General features: G+C 58.8%; 1 protein-coding gene and 1 long non-coding RNA gene across 6 annotated transcripts in view; one reads left to right on the top strand and one right to left on the bottom strand.

The window, feature by feature from the left end:
* VIPR1 (vasoactive intestinal peptide receptor 1) overlaps positions 1 to 14,456 on the bottom strand; it is a 34,259-nt gene extending 19,803 nt beyond the window's left edge. For all 4 annotated transcript variants that reach the window (XM_008984093.5, XM_035277768.3, XM_017965979.4 and 1 more), the window contains exons 1-2: positions 14,334 to 14,456; positions 4,067 to 4,172 (exon numbers count right to left, since the gene is read on the bottom strand). In XM_008984093.5, coding sequence (XP_008982341.3) covers positions 4,067 to 4,172; positions 14,334 to 14,411 — 184 coding nt within the window. In that variant the 5' untranslated portion in view covers positions 14,412 to 14,456. The remainder of the gene's footprint in view (positions 1 to 4,066; positions 4,173 to 14,333) is intronic.
* On the top strand, positions 12,594 to 16,918 carry LOC144580048 (uncharacterized). Of its 2 annotated transcripts, none has more exons than XR_013528921.1 (3): positions 12,594 to 12,829; positions 13,262 to 13,315; positions 16,774 to 16,918. It is a non-coding gene; the product is annotated as an uncharacterized LOC144580048 (long non-coding RNA). The 2 variants fall into 2 exon arrangements; XR_013528920.1 differs by lacking the exon at positions 16,774 to 16,918 and adding an exon at positions 13,656 to 13,786.
* Positions 16,919 to 19,315: the final 2,397 nt, after the last annotated feature.

Raw genomic sequence — 19,315 nt, 5'->3', positions numbered from 1 at the left:
GTGCAAGGTCCACAGTGGGGTCTCCAGTGGCTGCGTCCTCTGCCACAGCCCTCAGAGCCTGGCCAGTGCAAGGTCCACAGTGGGGTCTCCAGTGGCTGCGTCCTCTGCCACAGCCCTCAGAGCCTGGCCAGTGCAAGGTCCACAGTGGGGTCTCCAGTGGCTGCGTCCTCTGCCACAGCCCTCAGAGCCTGGCCAGTGCAAGGTCCACAGTGGGGTCTCCAGTGGCTGCGTTCTCTGCCACAGCCCTCAGAGCCTGGCCAGTGCAAGGTCCACAGTGGGGTCTCCAGTGGCTGCGTCCTCTGCCACAGCCCTCAGAGCCTGGCCAGTGCAAGGTCCACAGTGGGGTCTCCAGTGGCTGCGTTCTCTGCCACAGCCCTCAGAGCCTGGCCAGTGCAAGGTCCACAGTGGGGTCTCCAGGGCTCTGCTTTAGTAGGCACATGCAAATGCCATCGCTTATTCTGCTCAGGAGATGCGCGCCCCTGAGGGACTAGGGCTGCTCTGGACCCTCCCATGCAGGAGGCTTAATTGTCTCTGCAATACTGTCCCATAGATTTGGTCAGAAAACCCATCCCCTGGGCCAAAGTCAACGCCAGCTGGGCCAAGTCCAGCCCAGCCCAGCTCAGGTCCGAAAGTTCCCAAGATCCCGAGAAGGGGGTCTGGGCAGAGGAGGCGGAAGGATGTCTTTACTTGGGGAAGATTTCAGGGACTCTGCATTGGAGCAGGCTGGCAGCAGCGAGGGGCCCCTTCTGGGGTGGCAGCAGTCTGGCCGAAGGCTGAGGAGGACACCTGGGCCCCCAGGGCTTGGCGGGAGACTGTAGCCTCCCTTGCTCATGGACCCTGAGTGCTTCCCCCTAACCTGGCTTGAAGGTTCTTGTGGCCTCAAGTTGGCCGCCAGTCCCTCCTCCGTTCTCAGCCAGCCTCTCCGAAGGCCGAGTAGGGGCACTTCAGGTCAGTCAACCCTGCTGGGCATTCAAGACCCTGATATGAACATCAGCAAACACTTACATAACCTTCGCACGTGCCAGGCTCTGTTCTGACGGCTTTAGGTGGAAAACTTATGTAAAGCTTCCATTTCACAGATGAGGAAGTGGAGGCGCAGAGTGATCAGACAGCTCGCTCCAGGCCACGCTGCTGGCGAGAGGCTCAGTTGTTCACACACTCCCTCTCTTGGTTGGAAGGGCTGCTGTCATTTCTCTGGAATTGGGCTGCTGTGGGACTTTGACAGCACTCTCTGACAGTGCCGGGCACACCGTTTTGTAGGCTGGCTATTGTGTCTGGGTCCCTGCCAGACTCTGGGCTCTGTAAACCTCCGGCTGCCAGTACAGGCCAGGGAGTGAATCTGGGGCTGGGCCTCTGGCCCTGGGCTCTGCTTCACTGCAGTGGGACGGAAGAGAGGAAACCAGGCCCTGCCCTTGGGGAGGCCACCCTTGGCCTCAAGGAATCTCAGCACAACCAAGGCTGGGCTGGGAACTGGTGCTGGGGTGTGGGGCAGCTGGCAGGGCAGGGGAGCAGGATGGGAGGCCAATATGAGGGGCGTGGCTGGGGAAGCAGGGACAGGGAACAGCCATGACTATACTTGGTGCCTGGAATGGCCTGTTGTCCTGGGCTGGGCACTGGGAGTATTTCCTCTGTGCATGCCCTAATGAGGCCCCGCAGGTCCCATCACACAAGTCACCAGGCCTACAGAAATTCAGGGCCCAGGCTGGCTATGTGTGCTCACGGGTGGACTGTGACCCCACAGGAAAACCGCACCCAGAGCCTGGGTCAGGGATGGTGAGGCAAGGTGAGGCGGGGCCTCTACTGTGCCATGTTGTAGATTTGTGTGCATACAGAGATACACACACCGACATGTCCACGCCAGTACATAGAACGCCAGGTGCACATGCAAACATGCACACAAGTACACTTACACACTGAACACAGAAAGGAAACGACAGAAAGACCATAGAAAGCCACTCTCTGTGCAAATGGGCAGAGAGACACATGGCTCACAGAGACAGACCTGTGGAGACAGACAGGCCTGGGTGTGCCGCCGACATCACACTGATAGACATGCAAGCCGACACACCGAGACACGGCCACCGGGCAGACACATCCAGGCAGACACATCCAGGCACGTCCAGAGATGGCAAGTGTCCAGGCTTAAACAGACACATGCTTCTGACTCACAAAGATACTCAGAGTCAGACACAGAGCTATAGACCCCAGAGGCACAGGCGCAGCGCCCCATGCAAGGCCACGGGCAGACCCACAGCCACAACCCACACCAGCCCTTCTCTGCATCCCAGTCTGGCTGCTGGTGACAGGGTGCTGGCACTCAGTGGGCATGCTGTGCCAACAGTGACCTCATCAGAATCACGAGTGTGGCCTGCCCCAGGCCTGGCAGGTGTGCCTGTCTGCACCTGGGCCTGGCTCCCTGCACTGGTAGGGTGGGTGAGGCCTGCAGGTATTGGGCAGGTCCCACCACCCCGTGACCCATGCCTTGGTCTCTGGGCCTTAGATTCAAAGCGTTGTCCTGCTTTGAGACCAGGGTTGGCAAGGCCCGTCCTTTAGGCTCTACATACTCACTCGCAGAGCAGAAGGCAGGCAGCCTGGGCAGCAGGGCCAATAAGAGGGAGCTGGAAGGGTTATTTAACTGTCAGCTTCAGGGAGGTGGAAGGGGAGCTAGGGAGCCGGGAAGACATAAAGATGCCCCCTGCTCCTGAGCAAGGCTGGTACAAGCCTTGGGGAGAGGAGACGGCCTGGGATGGAGGCCCAGAGCAGGTGCAGCCACCTCACTGCCTCCAGCCCAGACGTGCCAGGCTGCCCTCCCTGGCAGTAAGACTTGGACCTGACAATCGTCCTGGCAGTAAGACTCGAACCTGGCAATTGTGCCCCACTCCTTATGAGAAGTCTGCCTCTGTGCCTCCCACCTTTCCAGCCTCTCTGCTTCTCCAAAGCTGTTCACCCCTCCAGGTCTAGTTCAAGTGCTACCAAGGAATTCCACCCGTTTGTCCCTGGGCTGCTGAGCCAAAAGGAGGGTGCTGTCATCTGCACTGATAGCCCCACTGCCCAGTCTAACTAGCTGGGCACCACTCTTCGCACTGCCAGGTGGAGCCCTCCCCGAGCCCGGAGGAGCAGTGGCTGGGCCCTCATGTGCTCAGCCGCTGGGGCTGACCTCGACTTGTCTCATCAGCCAAACAGTGAGCCGATGGTTCACTGGCCACTCAGGGTGGGTTGGGATGGGGAGCCCAGTGTGTGTGCCTGTATATGTATGCTTAGGGGCTGGGCCTGTGTGTGTGTATGTGTGTGTCTGTGTGCGTTTGTGTGTGTGTATGTGTATGTGTGTGTGTGTGTATCTCTGTGTGCATTTGTGTATGTGTATCTGTGTGTGTGTGTGGTCACTGTCAGTCCTCTGGGTGTGGCAGAGCCTGAGCCTGGGGTTGAGCAGGAGTAGTGGGCCTCAGTTTCCAGACTGAGGATTGCCTGTGGTGACTGTTTCACACCTGTCAAGACAAAACTCCTGCCCCTTCTTGCTTTGGATCATCAAGATGGCTTTGAGCCTCCATGCGATCCCTGTGGAGGTCACATATTGTGACTGAACGTCCCCTCATCGTCCCTGGAGATGTAGTACAATGGTGTAATCCTGGAATGTGGTATTTTGGGGCTAGTTATCCCAATGCCAGCTCCAGAGGTTCCTGGAACCTGCCTTCCCTGCACCTGCTCACGCAGGTCCCCCCCACCACGCAGCACCATGACCTCACATCCTGGGTGGGTAGCAGCCATGGACATCTTCACTTTTCCTGGAGTAGAGGGCTAAAGGACCCCCAAAGGCAGAGTTGGCTCCATGTACTTTTCAGAACCCCAGTTTAGTATGTCCTCCTCAGCCTGGCTGGGAGTTCCCCAGACCTAGGGTGATGGGAAAGGGAAGGCCTGTTAGCCCCTTTCTTCTTCCGTCTGGCTCCCCAGCCTCTCATCACCATCATCCAACAAATATAGAATGGACGAGACTTGGATCCTGGTCGCGACATGAGGAAACGCGGGCTTTTGGGGGTGCACAGCCCCTCTCTGCTCGTGGGGGCCTCACCTGCTGTCTCGTTCTCCAGCTCGGCCTCCTCCAGGCACTGCTTCTGTTGCATCTCAATCATCTGCAGATAGTCACACTCCTGCTGCAGCCTGGCCGCCCGGCCGCCCTGGGGACAGACACAGGAAGGTCCAATAGCCTCGTCCACAGACTCAGGAGCACCAGACCCATCCCTGGGCTGCACCTGCCCTTCCTGGAGGAAATCCCAGTTCCAGTGGAGCCCAATCCCAACCCCAGACCAAAACCAGAGCCTGACCTGAATCTACCCCAACCTGCTGTCATTGCCCCAGCCTGGGTGGGCCTTGAGGACCCTGCCACGGCTTCTTGCTGGCTCCCCCAACAGCGCTGCAGCTGTGACAGCTTCGTCTCTTTGTAGGTGGCACAACCCCAGACAGCGGTAAGAGGGTGTCCCCTCAGAGGCCTGAGCTGCCTCTGGACTTGGCTACTCTCTAGCTTGGCTTGAGCGTCCTCTGTCCCTCTCTCCGTATCCCTGGTGAGGGGGCTAGCTCATGCTGCTACTCTGTTATGTGGAGTGGATCCTGGCTGGCCTCTGGTTCTCAGGGCCAGGCCTGGGAAGAATCCAGGAGTCTGGCTGATTTTCCAGCGTCCTGTGCTCAGTCCCCGGGTCACCAGTCTGGGAAGGGGACTGTGGCCTTCCTTGTCCAGACCTCACCTGCCTCCTTTTCGGTCTCTAAATAATTCAAGCTCTACCAGATCTGCTGAAGGTGGGGAGGTTTAAGGATGTAAGAGAGCCCCTCGAGGACCCCAGCAGGCTTCCTCTGCCTCTGGAAGATGGAGAGAAGGGATGGAAAAGCCCAAGCTTCTCCTCTTCCCTCCCTAACCCTGGCCTGGGATCAGGGTCAGACCAGTGTGACAGGGGACGCTGACCCTGGGGAAGACATGTGGGTGGGGTGCTGGATGTCTAGGAACAGCCAGAAAAAACAGGTCATGGGAGCTCTTAGGTGGGTTAGGGTGGGTGAAGGCCTCCGTGCAGAAAGCGTTGGGCTGGGAGCAGCTTCTGCGTCTGTGGCTTTAGAAGAGTGGCTGCTGGCCCGGCAACCCCACACCAGTTCCCATCTCTGCCTGGGGAGGAGAATGTCAGTTTCCACCAGGGCCATAGGAGAGAGTCCAGCGAGACCACTCCAGAATCGGACATTCTCAGCGTCTCCTCCAACTTGTCCCTCCCACCCTGCGACAGAGTCCTTGCCTCCCTGGGCCTCAGTTTCTCTGTAAGCTATATGGGCCTCAACCACCTCCCCTGCTGACTAAGAGGTTTCTTGAAGTGGATCTGTGGGAAGAACATAGGTAGGGGAGGAGTCTTCCTTTAAGGGGGGGTCCCTCCTGGCCTGCAGGCACCAAAGGGCTTAGTACTTTGACCAGTGTTCTAAGTAAATCAGCTCCATTTACTGGGATGTGCATCCGCACTGGCAGCCAGCAATCCACCGCTGCGGAGGGAGAGGGGCCCAGGCTGAAGTGGCACAACTCAGTGCCCAAGAGGGTGTGCGCCACGCCCCTCCACCCCAACAGCTCTCGTTCCTGTCGAGGGCTCTGTGGTGGAGACTCTGTCTCACAGGCCACCTGGAGACCAGCTCTCCCGGAAGCAGCACCAGGGTTGAGCTTGCCCCGGTCCAGGGAGGGCCTCTGTCTCCAAGACTCCTTTAGATCCCCCAGCGTCCAGACCCCAGCTGCCTGTGCGCCATTGCCCCGGAAGCCGCACGTGAACACGAGATCCGTTCTGCACCTTTACTAGCCAACAGGGGTAAGGACACTAGCTGGCAAGCCATTCAGAACTTACTGAAGTTACACAGTTGTGTGATGGAGCTTGATACAGTCATTCGTGTAACTGTTAAAAGATAGGAGACTTCAAGGAAACTGTGTCTGCGGTTCCTCTTTGGGGTCATGTGCTTCCTCTCTTTCCCATAAGGGTTACTCAGGCTGAAATGCTCAAGACATTATGTCCCCAGGGATTTGTGGCTGCTTCATCCTCAAGTATAGGGAAAGGAGTGGCTAGGTAGATCTCAGAGGTGGCCTCTGGAAGAGGAACCTGGGTACTGGCCACTCTGCCTTGTGTCCCACCATTGGTCTGTCTTGGAGCACCAGGTACCATCTCACCAGGGTACCACCCCAACCCCATTTCCCACCAGCAACAGGGTTCTTTCTACTTTCTGGCCCCTTCCCAGCCTCTCCTGATTCTCCTGTCCAGTCTCACCTCTCATTACCCTGTAATGTGAAAGCAGGACGGATGTAGCAGACACCTGTTGTTTCTGCCGTCCACCACCCTTCACTCTGTCCTTGTGCCATGTCCTCGCCCGTGTCCGGGAAACCACGTCCCTCCCTACCTCTAGTTCAGGGAGTTCTGACGGACCCTCTTCGGGGGGACTGACATGTGACCGAGACTTAAGTCGCCCAGGGCACTCCCGGCCACAGTGTCTGACCCACCGCCCAAGTCAGGCTATTCAGAGCCAGGAGGCTCCCTCCTGGGACTTTGGATTAAGTGATTAAGCAAGTGAATTTGTTTTTTTCCCAGTGGACTGGAAGTCTTAAAGGAAGCAAGGGCTTGGGCTTCTGCTGACCTCTTGTTGAAAGGGAAACACAGGAATGAAAGCCACACGGCTGAGGCAGAAGAGATGGAGAAAAATCAGGCCCCATTAACATTGTCTGGGGCTGTGAGTGCAGCCATGCCCGAAACCTGCCCTACGGCTGGCAACGTGAGCCGATACCTTTTCTTTGCGGCTTGGCTCAGCTGCATTTGCTGCCGGTTGCTGTAAACAGAAGTGTTCAGCTTTGCTTTCTGAGGACAGGGCAATGGGCACCCTCACTTTCTGGGCCCTCTTAAGCCAGGACTACGGCCACGTAGTTTGCCAATAAATATTTGTTTCCCGATCACCATGGGCGCCAAGGGTTTCTGCCAGCATCTGCCTGCGACTCTCTGAGGACAGAAGAGTGTTGGGCCAACTTCTCCAGCCAACTCTGCTCCCCAGCAGCACAGCCACAGCGCCCTTCCTGAGCGGCAGTTTGGAGAGAAAGGAGGGGTGGGTGCAGGAGCCTGTGGTGCTGATGAGAAACTGGGTGGTCTGGAAGATGAGCTCTGTCTTTGCCACAGTTTAGTTCAGTGCTGAGCCCTATCTGGAGAAGGGTAGAGGAATGGAGACCCAAAGAGGGACCGGACATCACCCAGCAAACACACGTTCCCAGATGGGGCCTCGGTCTCTGACCGCTGCTCTGGACTGCATCAGTCCCTCTCCGCAGCCTGGCCTTGGGCCCTCTGGCCAACCATTGCCCTTTGAGGGGCCAGGCCAGGGCAGCTCCCTCTGGTCCTTATCACGGAGGAATTCAGGCAGACTTTGGACTTCCTCTCCCGCTTATTTATTTCCCCATTCTAAACATCCTCATTATCCCTCTGGACTCCAGGCACACAGAGTCGGAAAATTCCCTGGCTGAATGTAGCCAAGCCTACCGATGCCAGGGAAGTGTTCCGGGGGAGGGGGATGTAGCTGGAGCCTGGGATTCCTACAGAATGGGATGCTGAACTCATTCCCTAGACGTACATCATGGAGGGTGTGTGAATTAGAAGTGGAGAGAGAGCACCCCAGCAGGCAGAGCGGCATGTACGCAGGCATGGAGGCAGGAACATGCCTAATACGTGCGAGGTTTTGAGAAGCCTGGGGCCGCTGCAGCATGGAGTTCTGGGGGCATCAGGAGGCACGTTGGGAGGTGTAGCCTGGGGCAGGATTGGGAAGGACTTGGAATGCCAGTTTTCAAGTGTGAGCTTTCACTCTTAGGCCACGGGGGCCAACAGAGATTTGAAGCAGGAGGCTGAGGATGGGGGATACACATTTTACAAAGATCCCTCAGGTTGCAGGGGGTGGGGCTGAAAGCTACTGCACCAGTCCAGGCAGGAACTGATGAAGCCTGGCAGGACAGTGGGCACAGAGAGGAGGGGGATAGAGAGGAGGGGGCAGGTAGAATGAGCACTTGATTAGTTCCTGTCTCCAACTAGACTCGGGATTCTCCTGCCAATTCCCTGTCATTCACCTCCCATGTCCAGCGAACACCATGGCATGGGACAGGATGGAGGAGATGCTCTGGACTTCTTGGGTCTTGCTTGGGTCCCTTCTGGGCTTAGGACCTCCTGTCCTAAAGAAGGTGCTGAGGGCCCAGCCTGGCCCAAAACTCTCCAGCCTCGGCTCAGCTGCAGGGGCAGGCTCCCTTTAAGCTTACTTTTTGGAGTTCAGTCTAGTACAGGATCCAGTGAGGGGCTTCAGAGAAAGCCTTGCTTTTCCTCTCCGTGTGGGGTTACCTGAGACCTGGAGCAAAGGCTAGGTGTGGTGGTGGGGGAGGGGTGAGGATGCTGAGAGCTGTAGCTCCCTGTAACCTCCCCCTGTTAGATGCAAGGGGCTCTGAAAGACAGGGTGGGCCCAGCTCAGGTTTATAGGTCACGTTCAGTCCCCTCAAGGGAAGCCGAGACCACAGCTACTGCCTGTAATCAGAAGCCCCAGCCTCATCATCTGGGGCCAGAGAACTGGGGCAGGAGGAGCCAGGCAGCACAGCAGGAGGCGAGAGTCCCTCTGAGGAGCAGGTGCTCTCTGCGAGGAGCACGGAATGCAGCAGGCTGGATAAGGTGAGGCAGGAGAAGGAACTGTCTGAAAACTGCCAAGCCTGGGGAGCCTCCATGGACGGTCTGTGCTTGTGAGGTTTGTAAAGAGGGCTTTTTAATTCCTTCCCTGCCTGTGACTGTTAGAGGAGGCAGAGGAACGGGGAGCAGAGGACGGGGGACTCAGGAGCGGTTCCATTGGCCTTCTCCTCACGACTTATCTACTCTCCTGCCAGCCCCCCCGCTGAAATCACAGGGTGAAAAAGAGACGCAGGCGGAATGGAGGAGCCAGAGAGGAAACAGTGATTACAGCACACAGGACAGCAGCCCAGTGTCTCACCCTTGCTGCCTTTTGCATGTGAGCAGGCGAGGATGCACAGACCTTGTAATTGGGAGGCAATGGGGGAGAGAGGGGAGAAAAGGTGGGAGGAGGGAAGGGCAGGAAGGGAGCAGGTGAAGGACATATGTAGGTAAGGTGGCTCACGGATCCAGGGGTCACAAAAGAGAGGAGGAGCGTGTTCCCAGCTCTACAGAGAGCATGAAAGGAAGTCACAGTAGGACTCCAGCTCACTGTGCAGCGGCTCGAGGGAGCCTGCTAGGGTGATGGGAATGTGTGACAGTTTGACCAGGGCGAGCCTGCTAGGGTGATGGGAATGTGTGACAGTTTGACCAGGGCGGTGGTGACACAGGTGTACACATATGTGACAATTCACTGTGCTATTGATTCAGATGTGTACATTTTACTAATTTTAAAAGTATCTAAAGTCCCAGGGTGGCATGCGACATGCCATACCCCTCCATGGAAGCCGTAGCCCCACTTCATGAGGTGACAGAGCCTAGTTCAGACCCCAGGTTCCAGAATGAGATTGTCTGCCACTTCCTGGCTGGATGACTTGGGCAGTTTACTCAACCTCATCTATAAAATGGGGACAGGAACAGTAACACCTGCTTCTAGAATTGAGGTTGAGGGTCACATGTAAAAGACACCAGCCAGGCACCAGGGCTGGCCAGTGGCTTAGCAGTGATTGCCAAAGCTCTCGTCCACCTTTGTGCCAGGCTGCCCCTGCTGTCCACACCCAAGCCTAGCCACAGCCATGGTGCCTTGCACAACCCCGGCAGGCTGAAGGTCCTACCCACTCACAAGTGCCAGCCGCACCCACCACAAGCCTCGAGTCTGCCAGTTACCTTCACCCTTACTGATTTCTCTTCTCTTCCTTGCATTTCTACACCCCTTTACCAACAGCCCAAAGCCTCCCCACTGCAAACCCACTTTTTTTTTTTTTTGCCAGCCACACCTCCTCTTGGGGAAGGCTGAGCTCTGGTAGAAGAGTAGAAAGAGAACTGCTGTGTGAGTGCTGAGGGAGATGGGGGCGCGGGGAGACGCAGGGGTACAGGATCGGGTTTGGGGTGGGAAGAACTTCCCACCTCTCAGAGTGGTATCAGGACAAGGGCTCTCCTAGCCAGCAGAACCCAGGCAGAGACATTTAGCCTGTTCCCATCTAAGGGCTCCTCTGCGGAGGTTTCCTTTGGGGCAGCTTCCTCTATTTGCAGGGGATCTGTGCGACGACAGCTAAAGAAACAGGTATAGCAGACACAGACTAAGCGTTTAACTTAAACCCTCTGCTGCTTGATCGTGACCCTGGCCACACCTAGGGAATTGGAGTTGGCAGGACTCAGCTTATAAACAGTCCCTTGGGTGATGCTGGAGCCTCCTGCAGAGGGCTGGGCTCCCGCACAGGTAGCCACAAGGCTGAGTCCTTAGAACATGGAGGTTGCTTGGTGGCCTCTTCCCCCTCTTCTGGTGACATGCTGCGCAGGAAGAACTTGTTCTGAAGTTCGGTAGTAGGAGGTACTTCCTGAGAGATATGGGCCACATGAGAGGGGCTGCACGGAAAGACTGGGTCCTGCCCGTCATGAGAGGGGCTGCACGGAAAGACTGGGTCCTGCCCGTCATGAGAGGGGCTGCACGGAAAGACTGGGTCCTGCCCGTCATGAGAGGGGCTGCACGGAAAGACTGGGTCCTGCCCGTCATGAGAGGGGCTGCACGGAAAGACTGGGTCCTGCCCGTCATGAGAGGGGCTGCACGGAAAGACTGGGTCCTGCCCGTCATGAGAGGGGCTGCACGGAAAGACTGGGTCCTGCCCGTCATGAGAGGGGCTGCACGGAAAGACTGGGTCCTGCCCGTCATGAGAGGGGCTGCACGGAAAGACTGGGTCCTGCCGGTCATGAGAGGGGCTGCACGGAAGGACTGGGTCCTGCCCGTCATGAGAGGGGCTGCACGGAAAGACTGGGTCCTGCCCGTCATGAGAGGGGCTGCACGGAAGGACTGGGTCCTGCCCGTCATGAGAGGGGCTGCACGGAAAGACTGGGTCCTGCCCGTCATGAGAGGGGCTGCACGGAAGGACTGGGTCCTGCCCGTCATGAGAGGGGCTGCACGGAAGGACTGGGTCCTGCCCGTCATGAGAGGGGCTGCACGGAAGGACTGGGTCCTGCCCGTCATGAGAGGGGCTGCACGGAAAGACTGGGTCCTGCCCGTCATGAGAGGGGCTGCACGGAAAGACTGGGTCCTGCCCGTCATGAGAGGGGCTGCACGGAAGGACTGGGTCCTGCCCGGGGGCCCAGCCTGATGCTTACTGCCGAGGCACCCTGCTTTCTCCCTGCCAGCTCGCAGGATGGCCCTGCCAGACACAGACGCGAAACTCCGCAAGAAGCTGGGCCCTGGGTAGTGTCAGCGCCGGTCCGTGGTGCCGCATCACCTTCCGGCTGGGGATATTTGAGTTTTAAACATTCCTGTCAGTTTTGTTAGGGGTAATGACAGTCTCATCGTTATATAAAAGAATGTCCTTTGGTTTTAGATATGCATTCTGAAATTATTTGGGGTAAAAGGTCAGGAGGTCTATAACTTAAAATACTTCAGCCAAAAAGCAAATGAAGCCTATATTAATTGTTAGATGTTAACAACTGTCAAACCCAGGAATTGGGTACTTGGGCGTTCATTATAATATTCTCTCTGCTTAGTCACAATAAAAGTAAAAATTTAAAACACTATACACGTGGTGGAGAGAGTAAACTGTTTTTTTTTCTTCTTCAGAAATAGTTTTTTTTTTTCTTGAGACAGAATCTCGCTCTGTTGCCAAGCTGCGAGTGCAGTGGTGCAATCTTGGTTCACCGCAACCTCCGCCTCCTGGGTTCAAGCGATTCTCCTGCCTCAGCCTCCGAGAAGCTGGGACTAGCCTCGTGCTGGGCATTGCCCTGAGCAGCTCTGCTGCTGGATGAGGAGTCCCTGTGCCTGCTGTCTGGGGGGCAGGGGCAGGGGCAGTGGAAGCTTGACAGGTGGCTGTGGGGCAGACTTCCTCCTCTGAGACACTGGAGGTTTTCTTTCCTTTTTTTTTTTTTGCCTCTCTGTTCAGAGACTTCCCCTTCCCAGGCTGAAGTCAGGGCCCCATAAACAGGGGTGATAAGGCTTTGGGCTTCAGCCTGAACTTTGCAGCTGCCATTTTATGACTCTGATAACTCCTGGTACCCTCCCTCCCCCCGGCACACCGAGTCCAGCTAGAGCAAGACTGCCTGGTGTCCATTCCATGAGGAAGTGACTGGTAGCTGGTGGGGAGGAGGGAGAAGCAGGGAGGGAAATAGGGACCCTTCACTCCAGCCTGCCCTCACCCAGTCCTGGTTGAGTTCCTTCTCCTTTCTCTGTGGGCCCAGCCCATGCACTGGGCTGTAAGGAACAGGGGGTGTGAGAGACCCCAGCCCCTGACCTCCTAGGATGGCCAGAATAGCCCAGCCTGGGAGGTAGGGTAGGGCTGAAGGGTGGGGCTGAGTTGGCTACAGCAATCAGGGAAGACTTCCTGGAGGAGATGGAGTTGGGCACTAAAGGAGTAAGTTGTGGAAAGACAGGGGAGGGTAGCCATTGGAGGGAGGAGCCAGAATTGGGCTGTCTCAGGAAGTCCAAAGCGAAGTGGCCTGGTGTGAAAGGAGGCCTCTCTGAATCCACTCTGCCCCTGGGCTCAGAAGCCACCTAGCATGGAGGAATGGGGTGTCAGCAGTGGTCCTAGGATCCCAAGAGCAGTTTGAGCAGCTTGAAGCCTGGGTTGAGAGGGCCAGAGCTGCTGGTGAGGGCTGGAGGCTTCATGCAAGCTGTGTCAGAGCTGAGGCCTCGGGAACAGAGCTTGGTAAGGCTTTGAGTGCTCAGGACGTGGGTCTCATGGCTGTCATGGGCGGAGTGAGGGTCTGCCAATTGTCAGAGGTCTGGTCCTAGGACGGGCAGTGAGCCTCCCTTCCCAGGGTGCTCAAGACATCTGCTAGATGGAAACAGAAATCCCTGCTCTGGTGGGGGTGATAGTAAGGGAAGTGACCATGGGCTAGAATGAACTAGAATCAAGATTCCTCACCCTCTCCCAGCCAACTTGGAGTGGGCATTTAAGGCCCTGCCTAGGCAGCAAGTCTAGATTACTCAAGGTCTAGGGTGGGGAGAAAATTGGCCTCTGCCTAGGTCTGACTGGTGGGAGACAAGATGTGGCTCTTGTGTCTCTGGACCTCACTTTGCCCATCTGTGAAATGGGCTTCCGTGGACTCAGTGGGCACTGGGGTCCTCCCTGTTCTAGAGTGAGACGACCCATGCATCTCTTGCCTCAATCAACATCTGCCTCATGGACCAGGTAAGCCATCCAAAGACACACACAGCACACCCACACATGGGGCACATGGGCACACACGTATCAGGGGCGTACACGTGCCCATGTTGAGAGGAGGCAGAGGTGGGGAGGAAGGGGGCAGTGGCTCCTGCTCAGTTCTGCCTTCGCACAGGCCTGGCTTCTCCTGTCAAACACCACCCCAGCCCCTCACTGCCCACTGGCTTCCACCTTGGGCTCTGGTACCTTTTTGCTCTGCTCGGTGGGAGGGCACAGGGAGGGGTGTGCCTGTCACTCATCTGATCCCAAGAACCCCTTCTCGCGTCCTGAGGCCCCCAGCACTGGTTCTGCTGTTGACACCCCACAGACACCTCCAGACGGGCACTGCACACGAGGATGACCCTCACATCCTCTCTTCCACCTGGGGTGTACCAGACCTTCTATCTCAATCGGCCACAGTACCTGACCCTGCAGCCACTGGCTGCCCCACCCCACTGCACACCCGCAACCACTACAGGGAAGGCAAGTCTGGGGCCCGCTGTTCTCCGCTGTTCCCCGCTGTTCCCCGCTGTCCCTCAGTGAAGCCGAGCCAGTCCCAGGCTGCTCTGGGAGGGGCTGGGCACGACCAATACCCCAACCTTCAAGTCTAGATTCCGTCTGGGGCTGTGGGAGGAGGTGAGACTAGGTGCTTGGTGTCCCCTATTCCTCTCACACAGACACGTGCAGACGGCCCGGCTCCCGCCACCCCCTTACCCCCTCCCCGGCCCCCCACCCTCAGCGCCCACCCTAAGCGCCCACACCGCACACCCCCACCCTCAGCGCCCCACCCTCAGCTCCCCCACCCTCAGTGCCCCCCAACCTCAGCCCCTACCCTCAGCGCCCCACCCTCAGCTCCCCCACCCTCAGCGCCCCCAACCTCAGCCCCTACCCTCAGCTCCCCACCCTCAGTGCCCCTACCCTCAGCGCCCACACCCCACCCCCCCACCCTCAGCGCCCCACCCTCAGCCCCGGCCTCTGGGATCTGGGCGGCGGGGCGCGCACTCACCGCCGGGCCGAGGGCGCAGGCGAGGGCACCTGCCAGCACGCACAGCCAGCGGGCCGGCAGCGGACGTGGCGGGCGCATGGTGGGCCCCGAGCCCGCGGCGTGCGGTGGCGGCGCCCGGGGAGTGAGCGGCTCCGCGCTGGCCGGGCGCTAAGAGGCGCCGCTCGGCTGGGGGCGGGCCCCGGGGGCTCGTCTGACGGGTGGCGGGTGTAGCCAATGGGCGGGCGGAGGCGGGGCCGCCGCGCAGGTGTGGGCGGGGCCGGGGACCAGCGAGCGAGGGAGCTCCGCGCGCCCCGAGCCGACCCGCAGCGCGGGCTGAGCACCCGGGAGCCTCCGCCCCACGGCGCCCGCGCTTCCCCTCGGACCACCCGCCCGGAGCCGCGCCCCGCGGAGCCGCCGCCGGCCTCCCCTTTCCCACCCGTGCGCCTCGCGAGGCCGGTGCGCGCGGCCGGATCGCCAGACGGAAGCGCCGCTGCTTTCCCGGCGCGCCCGGGGCGAGCGCTTGGCCGGGGCTGACCGAGGTCGGGCGGTGCGGTCCGTTTCCAGCAGCACCGACTCCTCCGGGGCTCAGAGGCGGCCGGCGAGGGACGTCAGGGCGCGACGGAGGCCCGACCCTGGGTCCCCGGCTCTCCCTTCCCGCCGACCTGCGGGGCGCCCTTCGAGCCCCGGGCACCTGCTCCCCGGAGGAGGCGTGTCCGCACCCGCGGGGTTGGGCGGGCACCTCCCCGGGGAGGCCGGGCTGAGGTTCCAGCGCCCTCGCGTGGGGGCCAGGCCTGCTCCAGCCCGCGGCCAGCTCCGCAGCGGACCCAGAAGGAACCACAGACCCCGACCTCCTCCCGCATTCCCCGTTTCACAGCTGGGGATTCTGGGATCCGAGAGGGGCCGGGACCCGGGCCGCTGCGCCTGGCGCTGGGCTTCCACGGGGACAGCCCCTCTCCTCTTACTCGTCCCTGGAATGGGGGAGCGGGGTTCCCAGCTCTGCGTCCTGGGGGCGCGTCTTCTTGCGGACCGAGCGCAGGTGGCTGCTGGCCATCTTTCTGCCGGCTCGAGCCTGCACGGTCGAGGCTGGACGTGGCGGTCGAGGCGGCAGGATAGGGGGTGTCGGAGCGGGGCGTCGGGCGGAGGGGCGGCGTTCCGTGGAGAGGCGGGGACGGCAGCGGGTCCCAGCGCCCGAGCAGGAGGGCGGCTCCCTGAAGGGGGTCAAGCGCCAGGCTCTGGCTGAACAGCAGGCGTGCGGGCTCTCCCTGAGGACCCACCAGGGCTTCCCTCCCTGCAGCTGCTGCGCTGGGGTGGGCCTGAGGGGAGTGGGGGAAAGCCGGGTGGGGATGGGCGCCCCGGCCCTCGGCGGGTGTGACTACACTTTCGTCTACTCTCGTATTCCTCCCCTTTCTTCCTTCCATCGTTCCATCCCCCACACGTGCTCTTTTTTCCTTGCCTCGCTCTCCTCTCTCCCCCATGCCTCCCTCCTTTCCTCCTTGCACATTTATTAATCGCTTTCTGTGTGCCAGGCCCTGTGCTGTGCACTGCGTGCACAGAGGTGGAGGGGGCATCCCCTTGCCAGAGGGGAAATTGGGAGCCACTGTACTCCCTGCGGTTTCTGCCTCCTTCCCGATATAATCAGTGAGCCTGGACACAGGCCCTTCCTTACGTTTGGGAACGGTGGAGGTGGCTCTGTCCTCGCCTTTCTTGGGTTTGTACCATTCTCCCAGTTGTGGCAGTGTTTGAATGGCCCTCAGCCAGATCCTCAGCTGTCCACACCCCTGAGGGCTGCTGCTGGCTCAGAAACTAGGGGTCTTTATGTCTCCTTATGACCCTGTGTACCCCGTTTCAGGCCTCAGTTCCCTGGCAGGACAGTGGAATTGTGTCTTTTTTCTGGGGAGTTACTTCTGCTGGCATGGTGTCCTGGAAGCCCTAGATGTGAAGAGCAAATCTGTGGGTTTGGGCTCCCATGAATCCTCAGCACCCACCCCTCAAAACACACACACACACACACACACACACACACACACACAGCGGCTAGCTAACTGCGGGTGCTGAAACCCCACCATTAATGTGCTATCCCCCTATGGTTGTTGAAGTTCTCCTGCTCTCCTGGAGGACAAGTTTCTTGGACACTTGAGGGTATATGATGGGGGTGAGGATTGGAGAGGCAGAGCTCACTTTGCCACGTGACCCCCCCCCCAATGCGTGGCTGGTGGGCAGGATGAGGAGGGAGGGAGAGGACTGGCTGCCACTGGGGATGGGCTGCCTTCTCCTGGCTCTGGAGGGGCCCACACTACCTCTCCTCTGTTGGAGGGGTGGATGGCCAGGCTGGAGGCAGTGAGTGGCTGGGAAGGCCTCCTGCTGCCTTTGCAGGACTCGCTTCCCAGAAGGGAGCAGGTGAATCAAATAATTGTTTCCTTGCAGATTCTTTGCAATAAAAATCACTTCTTTGTTCTTTCAGAATTGTTCCCCTGGGGGATCCACCCTTCCTTACCTATCAAAGGGCACAAAGCGTATTCAGAAGTGAAGAGTGGAAAGAAAATAGCAAAACCAAAAGAAAGCCTAAAAAATTCAACCATCATTAAATGTGACCACGTTTCAACTAATTGCTCCCGAATGTCCTATCCTGTGTTCTGAGGCACTGGGGGGAAGGGGAGTCAACCGTGTCCCACTCTTGGGGAGTCCCATGAAATCTGCTGAGGGAGCCATCCTTTTGTGCACCCAGGTGGTCTGGGAGGGCTTCTTGGAGGAAGAGGGATGTCAGAACAGAGGTGGGGCTGACGGACTACCTGAGAGAGTGGGAAGCCTGTGCACCCCATCTCCCCACCCTGTCCAAAGCCTGAGCCCCTCTGGATTCTGCCTTGCCTTCCCAGTCCAGGCTTAAGGGGGAGGGCCACAGTCACCTCCTACTCTCTGTTCCCCCATGCTCTTCTTGCATGGATTCTCCCTGGGGTGCTCTGTTCTGAACTCTCCACTCCAGGATCCCTAAAACCTGTCCCTAGTGTCTAGCCCCAAGCTCTCATATCCCTTCTGGATGTCAGAATCATGGGTGCCAAGGATGTGGGAGGTGGCGGGAAAGAGAGAGAAGTGGAGTCACTCGCCATCCCCTGTGACAACTGGCATGGCACAAAGAGAATCTGCAGTTACTCATTCGGAGCCTGCCTGGCTTCCTGCCTGTCTCATCCCTGCGGCGTGCGCCGCCCTCGCCTCCTCCAGTCCTCCAGCCCCTCTCAGAATCGTGCACTCACTGCCTTCAAGGCTCCCAGCTCAGGGCTCCATGGTGGTGAGGTTCTGCGGTGGAGTGGAAAGGGGGCTGGGGCCACAGAGTGGCCTCGGCCTGTATGGGGGAGGCCAGGCCAGGACAAGGTGGGGAACCCACCTGGCTGGCGGAGTCGCTGCTCCAGGATTCCCCTGCCAGAGTCCCCCACATTTCTGTCTGGATGCAGGCAGTGTTTGCTTTCGGGGCTTCTGAGTTGAAGGGACCTACACTTTTGGTCTTTATCCAAAAAAGACCAAAATGGGTCTGGCCGCTCCGAGAATATGAAGCGCTCACCACCTCCCCAGGCTGCGCCTTCTCTTGGGGCCAGTTCTTCCTGTGAGGAGATGCAGCTTAACGCAAGCTGTGGTTTGATGGAGGGCAGGAGAGGCCTGGGCAGGCATTTGAAGCAGAAATATCCCCTTCGTCCCTCCTGTAACAGTACGCATCATTCATTCAATGAATATCATTCGTTCATCCCTCACGTCTCACCACCTACACTCGTCTGGGGGCTGGTGATGTGCCTCGGACTTAGATGCCGGCTGTTTCCTGCAGGAAGCCTGGCACTGCTTGGGTGTGGGATTGTGGGGATGTTCTGGTGATGCCATAACTGCATCTAGGAAGAAAACCAAGTTCACGGGAGAGCAGGCGCTGGAGGAAGAACTGCCCTGACTTCACGGACTTGGAAATGAAGCCCAGGGACAAGCTCTGAGATGGTCATACCTTGTCCCGGAGGATGGGGCTTAGAGCTCTGTGTGTGTCGGGGGCAGAACCTCGTCCTGGAGGCTGGGGCTTAGAGCTGTGTGTGTGTTGGGGACCATACCTTGTCCCGGAAGATGGGGCTTAGAGCTGTGTGTGTGTTGGGGACCATACCTTGTCCCGGAGGCGGGCTTAGAGCTCTGTGTGTGTCGGGGGCAGAACCTCGTCCTGGAGGCTGGGGCTTAGAGCTCTGTGTGTGTCGGGGACCATACCTTGTCCCGGAGGTGGGCTTAGAGCTCTGTGTGTGTCGGGGGCAGAACCTCGTCCTGGAGGCTGGGGCTTAGAGCTCTGTGTGTGTCGGGGACCATACCTTGTCCCGGAGGTGGGCTTAGAGCTCTGTGTGTGTCGGGGGCAGAACCTCGTCCTGGAGGCTGGGGCTTAGAGCTCTGCGTGTGTCGGGGACCATACCTTGTCCCGGAGGATGGGGCTTAGAGCTCTGCGTGTGTCAGGGACCATACCTTGTCCCGGAGGATGGGGCTTAGAGCTCTGCGTGTGTCGGGGACCATACCTTGTCCCGGAGGATGGGGCTTAGAGCTGTGTGTGTGTCGGGGACCATACCTTGTCCCAGAGGCTGGGGCTTAGAGCTCTGTGTGTGTCAGGGACCATACCTTGTCCCGGAAGATGGGGCTTAGAGCTCTGTGTGTGTCGGGGGCCGTACCTTGTCCCAGAGGATGGGGCTTAGAGCTCTGTGTGTGTCGGGGACCATACCTTGTCCCGGAAGATGGGGCTTAGAAGTCTGTGTGTGTAGGGGGCCGTACCTTGTCCCAGAGGATGGGGCTTAGAGCTCTGTGTGTGTAGGGGGCCGTACCTTGTCCCAGAGGATGGGGCTTAGAGCTCTGCATGTGTTGGGGGCAGAAACTTGTCCTGGAGGCTGGGGCTTAGAGCTCTGTGTGTGTTGGGGACCGTACCTTGTCCCGGAGGCTGGGGCCTAGAGCTCTGTGTGTGTCGGGGGCAGAACCTCGTCCTGGAGGCTGGGGCTTAGAGCTCT

This window comes from Callithrix jacchus, chromosome 17, assembly GCF_049354715.1.
Source record: "Callithrix jacchus isolate 240 chromosome 17, calJac240_pri, whole genome shotgun sequence".
Taxonomy (NCBI): domain Eukaryota; kingdom Metazoa; phylum Chordata; class Mammalia; order Primates; family Cebidae; genus Callithrix; species Callithrix jacchus.
The sequence above is the reverse complement of the archived record's forward strand: the minus strand, read 5'-3'. Positions and strand labels throughout refer to the sequence as shown.